We start from the raw sequence: 10,870 nt of genomic DNA on the forward strand, positions 1-10,870 counted from the left end.
GTGAAATATCCCTTTAAAATAGCCAATCTACATCGACACGCTGTGAGCTTGTAGATTGGCTATTTTAAGCTATTCATGAATGTTTTTCAAAAATAGTAAAAGAAAAAAAGTAGTTTAAGGATAAGGGCTTTAACCCATTTTGGGCGGGAACCCCTTTCGTTGTTGCTTTATGTAATGCTTTAGCTATTGAAAAATAGCAGATCTACGAGCTTGTAGGTCTGCTATTTTTGAAGAATCGTGAAAAGTGACATGAATGTGTTTGAGAACGACTGACATAGAAAAACAGCTTTTTCAAGAAAACAGTCAGGATGTAGAAGACATTTGCAGAATGGTTCCCACAGGTCAAAATGGCTTCAATAGCATGGAGGAAAACAGAGCCCAAAGTCTCCTCTGTGAGTGTGCCAATAAGGCTCTTCTTACCGTCTTTAATGTAAATCACTCTGGATTAAGAGCGTCTGCTAAATACCTAAATCGTAAAATGTAAAGAAGGAAAGGCCAAGCAAAAAAGAAGAAATCAGCGATCCGGTTTGGTATCAACAATAAAGCTTATCAGACGGAACGTTAGGCCAATAGCAGTTGCCGGTTGGATTCCAACTGGCGGAACGTTCCGTCACGAGCAGTTAATTGGTTAAAAATGTCTGCTTCTACGTCTTGGTGCCATGACCCATGATGGATTTCTTAGTGTTTCTCTCAGGTTTCAAAATGATTATATAACACTTTGGTCCAAACAGAGCCACCAAAATGCCCAAACTAGATGCTAAAATAGCAAACACCTCCACTACATCTGCATATTTGCCTGGAGAACTGATATATGCTGGTATGAAGGCTATCCACACGGCACAGAAGATCAACATGCTGAAAGTAATTAACTTAGCTTCATTGAAGTTGTCTGGAAGATTCCTTACCATGAATGCTAGGAGGAAACTGAGGAGTGCTAGTAAGCCAATATAACCTAGTAACACCGCAAAACCAACTGTTGATCCAACATTGCACTCATAGACTATCTTTTCAGAATAGTATTGTGTGTTTTTATGAGGAGTTGGTGAGGCAGACACAAGCCAGACTGTACAAATTAGTGCCTGGATTGAAGTAAGAATCAGAACTGTTCCTCTCTGCTGCTTGGCACCAAACCACTTCATGATGTCTGCACCACCAGGCTTGGAGGCCTTGAACACAGCCAGCACCACCATAGTCTTTACCAGGATGCAGGAGACACACAGCACAAAGCTGATCCCAAATATTGCATGCCTCAGCTGACAAGTCCAGAGTCTGGGACGACCAATGAACAAGAGTGAGCACAAGAAACATAGTTTGAGTGAAAGCAAGAGTTGGAAGCTGAGTTCTGAGTTGTTGGCGCGGACCATGGGCGTCTCTTTATGATAAACAAAGATCCCCAGGACAATAGCACAGACAAATGTTCCTAGCAATGAGATGGTTGTTAAGGAGATCCCCAGGGCCTCATGGTAGGACAGGAACTCAATGCTCTTAGGCACACAGTGGTCACGCTGGGGACTGGACCAGAAGTCCTCTGGACACACGGTGCACTCTGTAGAGTCTAACAAATAGGACAAGATTAAAAGGACACTCACGTATCTTCTTATAACCTTCTGTACATATACTGTAGCTACATTATGTAACCCTACCTGTCTCATTGCTGAACTCTCCCTCAGAACAAGCAATGCAGTCGTAGCAGCAGACAGGTTTTCCTTTCCTTCTGGCCACACGGGTTCCAGGAGAACAGCTCTCACTGCACACCGACCGAGGAGGCTGCAGAGGAACGTGACAATGATTAGTTTAACTATACATTTCATTCACATCATGAGCTCAATTAAACATTTTAGAAAGCTGAAATTACTTTTGCGGATTGAAAGTTCCAGAAGATTCTGTCTTCATCGAGGGTGAGTTCTTCATCTCCGGAGGCTGTCATCTTGACCACACCTACGTTGTGAATATTTGTGCTTCCATCAGGGAGCCACGCCCAGTTCAATACATCAAAGATTAGTAAAGCATCACCATTCTCATCAAAGTATACACGATCACCACCAGATGTGGTGAAGTTGACCTTTTCCAGGTAATAGAGAAGCTAGAAATGGTGATGAGCAGAATCATGAAGAGCAAGAGAAGTTAAAAACATACTTAAGGGTCCTATTATGTGCCCAAGTCACGCTACACACTATTTGGGGATTTAAGCATTGTGCAAGGGGTGTTCCTGTTGCTGAGTTGCTATCTTCCGCCACCAGCCTCATTACTAAAACATGTGCTCTACCCTTTACATTATGCATTGCCTTTCAACAAAACCATATCCATAATGTCACCCACATTTGTTGAGCATTAATGTTCACCTGTGCCCTGTTTTCCCTGTGTATTTATACTCCCCTGTTTTTTCAGTTCTTTGTCAGATCATTGTTGTACGTCACTAGTGTTCTGCTCCTAGTGAACTCCTAGTACTTTGACTCCCAGTGTTCTTGTTACTCCTTGTGTTCTCCTCGTGTATGGATTTTGGTGCATAAACCGCCTGCAATTTCAACTGCTCTGCCTCTCTGCCTTTGTCCTGCGTTTGAGTCCTAACCCTCTTGATTCACACCGTGGCACCTACACACTACACATGGGTCAGTGACGTGACACCCCAAAAAAAGTGTTTTTTTAAAACCTTTAAATAACAGGAATAAAAATGATTTACTTTTGTTCTACTCACTCTCATCTTTATGGAAACATATTTTGTTTTTAGATATTTTATTGGAATCAGAATTTATTCAGCATTTTGTTGTACTTGTGCCTAAAATCGTCATAGGGTGTACAACTTTCTTAAGTTGCTCACTTTATCAAAGTCCTTTATCATAACTAACCTGTGATCCACTATAGTTTTGTGAAAATGTATTAAATCTGTATATTATTTTCGTAATCAACACTCAATGTGAGCCCCATGTTATCGGTCTTTCAATATATTTTGCATTTATTGTGACAAAACTTTCTCTAAAATGACACAAATATTTGTGACTCTTCCTTAGACTATTTGCTATGTAATCCATAAACATTAATGGTTTCATCATTAATAAAGGTATGATTTTTTCACTATTTGGAACGTCACACCAAATTATTTAGTGTCACACCGTATGATCATATCTTCATTTTTCAAAGCAAACTGTGTTTTAACCTACTTATTAGTGAGTACTGAACTTTACAGATTGATTAAACAATTACTCAGGAAAAACAGCAACAGGAAAATTGCTTTAACATTAAATAACATGGCAATGACTGAATAAAATGAAATTAAACACAATTTATTGTGGATAGTTGCAGATTTTAGGTGAAAATGTTTAAAACAAATGTTTAAATGGACAAAAGAAACATGGGACTTTGTTATTTATTGCTATATCTGTAGGAAATTACAGTTTGTATCATATGGTGTGACAAAAAAGTCATATGGCGTGACAGGAAAACAGTTTTCTGCACTTAACATAACCTTGAGGCTACTAGCTACACATTAGCATGCTAACAACATGCTAGCTATAACAAAGCAACACAGATTTACATGTAATTATGACCAAAAAATCTAATACCTTAAGCTTTTTTAATGAAAAAGGTGTCACACCCACAGACACTTGGAAGAGTCGCATTTGTCAGCGTTCCAACAAGATCGTATTTTATGAAAATGTTAAAATGATAATTCACCACAGACACCTGTCATGCTATTGTAATGCAAGTGCTGAACAGCCTTACTGAAGAAGTACCTCTCTATCCCAATGGGTGTGTAAACAATTGCCTGTTGAAATTTCCCAAAATGGTGTCACACAATATGATTTTGGTTTGGGGGACAAAATATTTTTGATCAGAAATGACTGAAAACATTATGCTTTGACTTTGAAAAGATTAGGCTCACAAATAGACATATATATTATATTTATGGATTTTTTTAAAGAATTTTAGCATTTTTTTCCTTAGTTTTATTTAAGTTCCTACTTTGAGAAACAAGGCCAGGACAGTCGCACCATATGAGTTTTGCTGTGTTTGGTTGACAATTCTGAAGAAATGAGGAATGAAATGTTTTAATCTTGAGTATGTTCACATGGACCATAATGTCCTGCACAATATTCAGAAGGTTTTTGACAAATATATTTCTTATTTATACATGAGTGACACTAAGGACAGCCAGGGACACCATGTCACGTCACCCACCCACATACATTATTTTCTACTAATATGTATTTTTTTTTTCATTTAAACTGTGCATCTATCCATTGTTATATTATGAATGTTGCAAAATAATTCACATTTGATTGTTTTGATTGTTATGATTTATTTTAAATATGGTGAGATTAACGTTATAAACTGTTATAAACTATACTGTTTTCTAAGTCTCACCTGCACAACCCAATAATATGTTGTTGTTTCAAATGTGTTTTTAAATGTGCAAATAATCAATAAATAAAAATAATCCTACAGGTTAACTGAATTAATATCCCACCTGCCATGGCTGTATTGTCTGCAAACTGGCACAGCTGTGCCCAGGGAAAGGCCCTCTTCCTGGCACACACTGCAACATTTCATGGAGGGCGTGGGCCAGAGCATACACAGCCTTGTACACATTGTACTCTGACCTGAGGTCAGACACATCCAAAAATTTCGTTTCTGCCGTTCCCAGGTCCTCTTGTCCAGTACACACCCTTCCACCAGCGTCCACCCACTCTGGTGGAAGGGGTGAAAATTTACACTGAAATGTGCGTTCCCAAAACTGCCTCACCTGAAAGAACACAATTAATTCATAAGAATACCTTTAAATACAATTAATTGATTAATGTAAGCCTATTGATTATTCACTTCATTCACAGTTTGCAAATAATACAGTGGTGCAAAAAGGATAACACAAAATGTCCTAAGGGCTTAATTGTGTCCATTGTGGTCCTGTGTCTCATTATTCAATTCAATGAGACATGTAACTATAGACATACAATTAAACAAATACTTACTATGTTATCCTCATGGTCATTGTCAGGACGTATTTTTAACAAGAAGTCCTTCAAACCTGGTATCTCTCCACGACGGATGGCAAAACCCAGGGTGCCTCTGAGGTATGGCAGGTAGTGAGGAGACTGGAGATGATTATCTCCCCACCAAGCTGAAGTGGCAGGTAAGATCCATAGCAGACCTATCACATTCTGCTTAACCACCTGTTAATCGTTTTGAAATAAATGAAAGACATGTCTTTCTTTCAATACATTCTCATTTTAGATTCTTCTAATTACGAATCCCTAAATTAACATACTCCACAGATGTATCGTAACACAAACCTCATCCAAGACATTATGCATATAGGGCCCGTATCCAAACATAATGACCACCCGAGCTGTGGACGTCTTCATCACAGTGACGATCCTCTGGAGTTTATCCAGATCATTGTGGAAGGGCAGAGCCTCTGAATAAGCCACACAACCCAGACCAGACTGGTCCAGGCCAGACTGGAACAATCGGGCGGCGTCACGGCCAGCATCATCATCACTGAACAACAGTCCTACCCAGGTCCACTCGAACCACCTCATAGTATGGAGCATAGCTCGCACCTGAGTGGATGAGAAATGGACGGAAATGTACTTAGGTTAGATCATACAGTACATGAGCAAACGGCGGCCCAGGGGCCACATGCGGCCCCCGTGTTCACTTATGTGGCCTGCAGGTTAATATTGGAATACCATTATATTATTGATTTCAGCGGTTACAATTCCAAACATGCAAACATGACCCGCTTTAATCTATAATGGTCAATATTAGTAGCATAATTACAATTTAAATTGTGTCATTGTCGGGCGGGGGGTGGGTGGGAGGTAGGAGGTTGTCCTCTAGGGAACAAACTAAAAAAAAATGTACCCCCTAATTTTTATTTTCTCCCATAGGCGAGATATTGTATGTTGTGACCAACTGCTACTACGTAGTATGAACAATAAAAAGCTATGAATAAAAAAAAAACAATTTCAATTGTCTTTTTATATCCAATGCATTTGAATTTAAGTATGTTTGTTTTAAGTTAACATAAGTATAAATAAATGTAATATGAAATTAAATAAAAAAGTTAGACCTAATTTTCAGGATTAGCAAATCCTGAAATACTCAAATCCTTAGCAAAAATAGCAAATAATAATTCAGGAGTCTGTAGAAATATAGTGGCCCTCTGGAGTTAGTGTGGAAATACAGTGGCCCTCTGGAGTGAGTGTAGAAATATATTGGCCCTGTGGAGTGAGTGTAGAAATATATAGTGGCCTTCTGGAGTGAGTGTAGAAATATAGTGGCCCTCTGGAGTGAGTGTAGAAATATATAGTGGCCTTCTGGAGTGAGTGTAGAATTATAGTGGCCCTCTGGAGTGAGTGTGGAACTATAGTGGCCCTCTGGAGTGAGTGTAAAAATATAGCGGCCCTCTGGAGTGAGTGTGGAACTATAGTGGCCCTCTGGAGTGAGTGTAGAGATATAGCGGCCCTCTGGAGTGAGTGTAGAAATATCGTGGCCCTCTGGAGTGAGTGTGGAACTATAGTGGCCCTCTGGAGTGAGTGTAAAAATATAGCGGCCCTCTGGAGTGAGTGTGGAACTATAGTGGCTCTCTGGAGTGAGTGTAGAAATATAGCGGCCCTCTGGAGTGAGTGTAGAAATATAGTGGCCCTCTCCTACATCAAAGTTGCCCACCCCATGGGTTTGAGTATTCCAGTTTCTGAAACATGAACTATTAGATACCAACACATCTATTGTTATAGAAGTTCACCTGGAAGACAAAACTTGGCATTGTTCTGAAGAAGGATGGGAACTGAGTCCGGTCGCTCAGACAGGAACAACCAGCATAGTAACTTATCTGGAAAAACAGAATAAAAACAAATACAAAAGATCTATTCTGTAATGTACTAGATCTTTGAAAGGTACCTATAGATGTCAGCGAGGAACAGACCAATAGAACTGGACTGTAGGTATTCAACAGTGCGTCTGGTACCCTCAGGGCAGTGCTACTCAACCCGCTGCCCCTGATTAATGTATCTGCGGCCAAGAATTAAAGTATAATATTAGTTATTTTCATTGTTTTGAACAAGATTTTAGTTATTGTATGTTGTATGGCCTGACAACTTAGTATTAACCACTTACTTTATTACCTGTGATAATCTGTTCGTTATATGTTCTCTTCACATGTTGTGAATGAAGCCTCATTTTGGTCTTCAACCAGCCAAAATTATCCCACTACTCCCACCTTCTCCGCTCCCTCCATTGACTCTGATGCTAGCATTTAAAGCAACCAAAGGTATGGCACCCCCATATCTTGCAAGTCCGATAGAACCCTACAAACCCTCCCAAGCGCTCAGATCAGCCAACGCAGGGAAGCTGGAAGTACCTTCACTAAAAACGCCGGGACAACGCTCCACACGTTCCAAACACTTCTGGCTCCAAAACTATGTAATCCACTTCCCATTACAATCAGAACTGCAGCCGCACTCCCAATCTTCCGCCGTGGTCTGAAAATCCATCTCTTCAGACTCCATCATGGCACTTAGCACTTGCCCTAGCCCCGACATTTTTTATGTAGACTATAGATAGCATTTTATGTAGACTTATAGCATGTTCATGTAGACATAGCACTATAGAGTATACATGCATAGTCCCATTATATAGATATTCCACTGTTACGTTCTTAGTTTACGCATGATTCATGATAACTACTTTTTATGTATGTGATGTATTGCGATGCTTTTTGTTCTTGCTTAATGTAAATCGCTCTGGATTAAGAAAAATATGTGGATTATTACTGTACATGCTGAGTACAGTAATGCATCCCATGCAACACAAGATGGAAAAACGAACAGATGTAAAAAAGTAACTAACACTATGTTGTTAGGTTGCTATTTATGAAATGATATCCAAACATTTTAATTCCAAATGAGCTTTTCTAGGCCTGTATTTTAAAATGAAAAATAATTCACTGAATTTCATGGCGGTAGGAACCCTGTACACTTGTACAGTATTATTATATGTTGTTTTGTACAGTATACTTGTAAACGCTTTACTGTATGTACTGTAGCTTTGTTTTTTTATTATTATTATTTGCACTTCATGTTACTGTATGTATATACTGAAACCAAATAATGGCCTTGTGCAGGCCGGTGCAAAAATAAATAACAGCCTATGGCAAATAACGGCCCGGCTCCTTATAAACGCCCGGGGTCCGAATCGATTTTGCATATTACAGCCTGGGCTACTATTTGGTAATATACGGTAAATAAGACTATTTGCTAAAGGGAAAACTGTTATTATATTATTATTGATAAGTTGAATACATTATCTGTTCAAGTTTAAGCTTTTAACATTAAAATATCATGTGGTTCGACTTGCCCCTCGACTTGGATCAACTTACCCCTTACCTGGGGCAAGTTGAGCCACATGACCACTTTTTTTAAAAAGGTCATATTTTCATGGCCCTTTGTCATAGATGCTTACTCATCATTTCAATTGATAGAAGACATCCTGAAATATGGGTAGATCATTAGATTTTACTGCCATCTAATTTTGCCTTGCTTCCAGGACAACTTAAGCAAAAAGTGGTTCATCTTACCCTGTTCTCTACACAATGTGCTTAGATGTGCCACAACCAGCTTCTGAAACAGTTTGGTTTATCATGTCAAAAGCTCAAGAAGTTTCAATTTAGCATAAGAAGATAGTGGAAATATTGTATCTGGCAATCATTTCCTTAATTGCAAAAATTGCACTGTGCCGGATTTATTTTTTAATCTGAACTGGTTATCTGCAATAAAGACAAACATTTCCAGACGTACAAACATGATTATTTCCAATACTATGGAGAGGATGCTGGCCAGAGAGATTTGGATGTGCTGTTTGAGAACTTTACATGTCCTGCCATTGGGAATTCAGTAGAATGCAGTGCATTGTCAGAAACAGAACAGTTCAGTAAGGGGGCATATGTCAATATGTTATATTTAAATGATCCTGAATAGATATTGTTCCTCTGCTGGACACTTCTTTTCAGTAGCAAAGCAGTAGCATTAACATTAGGCTAATCGGTGAATTAAACCTGCAGGGAAAACATGCATTTTCAGAAACGTTCAAGAAAAGATCAGTAAAGTGTGAAGAGTTGGAATGGCACATCTGTAGGTCTATTTAGTTTACCTGCCTTTTCTTTAAGGACAGGCTCTAATTGTACAGAGGTGATTGATGCTGTACCATGAACCAACAGACCTGTAAAACACAGGCTAAGTGCAGTTACTTACCACTTTCACTTAAAACAAAAAAGGGGGAAAAAAGACAGAATTGCAGACTACAAGCTCAGAACATGTCACACTGTGACCTTGTTGATCAGCTGTGTTTGATACTTTTGTCTAACATTAGCATAATGAAGAAATGAGTACCACAGACGAAAAACAGTCTAAGTCCAAATTTCATTCTGACCCCTCCACAAAAAGGCCTCGTTGTCCTGAACCCTTATCAATCATTTATACATTATGGATCAATAGTGTGGACTTAAGACTGTTTTTCGTCTGTGGCATTCATAGGGCATTAAAAAAGCATTACAAGTTGAAATATGGAGACACAAGGTTTCTTCTCGACAGCAACGATTATGTCTTTCAAACTCCAAAAAGACAACATTTTATATTTATCATATTATAGATTTGCAAATAGCCAAGTAATCAAAATTAAATAAAATAGGCTATTGTGAAAGGGGATAGGAAACTTACCATGGGCACTCTGTATACACCTAATATTCTAGAGAGGGTAATAGAACTTTTTGAGGTACTAGGACCCACAATTCCAAGTACTGGAGGAGACCCAACACAGCTCTGATCCAGTGTAAACTGCTCCTCTCTCCCACTGATCAGTGACAACGCTGCAGGGACTGCAACTCCAAGCGTTAAACAGGTGTCATAGCAACGGTATCCCAGAGTCACATTGGGGAGCAGGCTGGGGTCTCTGTTGATCTCAGTGATGGCAAAAGCCATGGTCTGTGCACCATTGAACACCGACATGCGAAAACTAACACACACAATTACACTGTAGCCTTGAATATCATTGCTGTCAGTCAGAAACCTTGTATCTCCATATTTAAACGTTCTGTTTTTGTTTAATAAATTAGTTATTTGGCATACTACAGTGTGACAAATTATTTTTTGCTATTTTTGAAGAAAATATTTAGGTGAAAGTGCTTGTGACTAAATAATAACTACCCTAGATCCATCCAAACACATGTTCTGAGAAGGTTTCCACCCGACAGCCTATATCTTTGTAGAAATATACACATCAACTAATCATGTTTCTATACATCAAAACAAGGTTGGTGTTGTCTTTGTGATACTCACCGACTGCAGGAGGGATTCTGTTCCTTGGACTGTGTGAACGTCAGCTCAGGGAACACAGAGGAGACGTGGAATGGAAACAAACCACCCAGAAGCACATCTCCAGCCTTGTACATTCCGCCATGTTTTAACGGTGCCTGGAACTCACAAGAAGAGGAAGAGGATGAAGACAAAGGAGAGAAGGAAGCGAACATCATCAAGTATGAAAACAGTTGTATGTCTAAAGAAGCCCTCATGACTGTCCTCCTCTGTCTAACAACCCCTCCCACCTTCTCCATCCAGTGTCCAGTTGTTAGGTTTTATACCCATGCAGTGCCGTCCCCTGTGCCAGATGACGACATTACGTAATCTTTCACAACACCGATCTGGGCCTTTAGGCACACACAGAGGCAGGGCTTAACATACATAGGTATCAGTGGTGGAAAGTAACAAACTAGAGTTACTGAAGTACTGTACTTAAGTTAAATTTTGAGGTATTTGTATTTGTCATTTCCAATGCTTTTACTTCTACTCCACTACATCCCAAATCCCAATATTGTACT

At 39.3% G+C, this 10,870-nt stretch overlaps 1 protein-coding gene across 1 annotated transcript; it reads right to left on the bottom strand.

Moving 5' to 3' along the window:
- Positions 1–644: 644 nt before the first annotated feature.
- On the bottom strand, positions 645–8,405 carry LOC310868151 (extracellular calcium-sensing receptor-like; the record flags this gene model as incomplete). The annotated part of the gene is made up of 8 exons (XM_083778420.1): positions 645–1,555; positions 1,644–1,767; positions 1,856–2,083; positions 4,466–4,741; positions 4,968–5,090; positions 5,289–5,558; positions 6,746–6,832; positions 8,385–8,405. The coding sequence occupies 8 exons, from the start codon at positions 8,403–8,405 to the stop codon at positions 645–647; spliced, it is 2,040 nt and encodes a 679-aa protein (XP_083634546.1).
- Positions 8,406–10,870: the final 2,465 nt, after the last annotated feature.

Source organism: Protomyctophum parallelum (genome assembly GCF_964188405.1).
Source record: "Protomyctophum parallelum genome assembly, chromosome: 12".
Classification (NCBI taxonomy): Eukaryota; Metazoa; Chordata; class Actinopteri; order Myctophiformes; family Myctophidae; genus Protomyctophum; species Protomyctophum parallelum.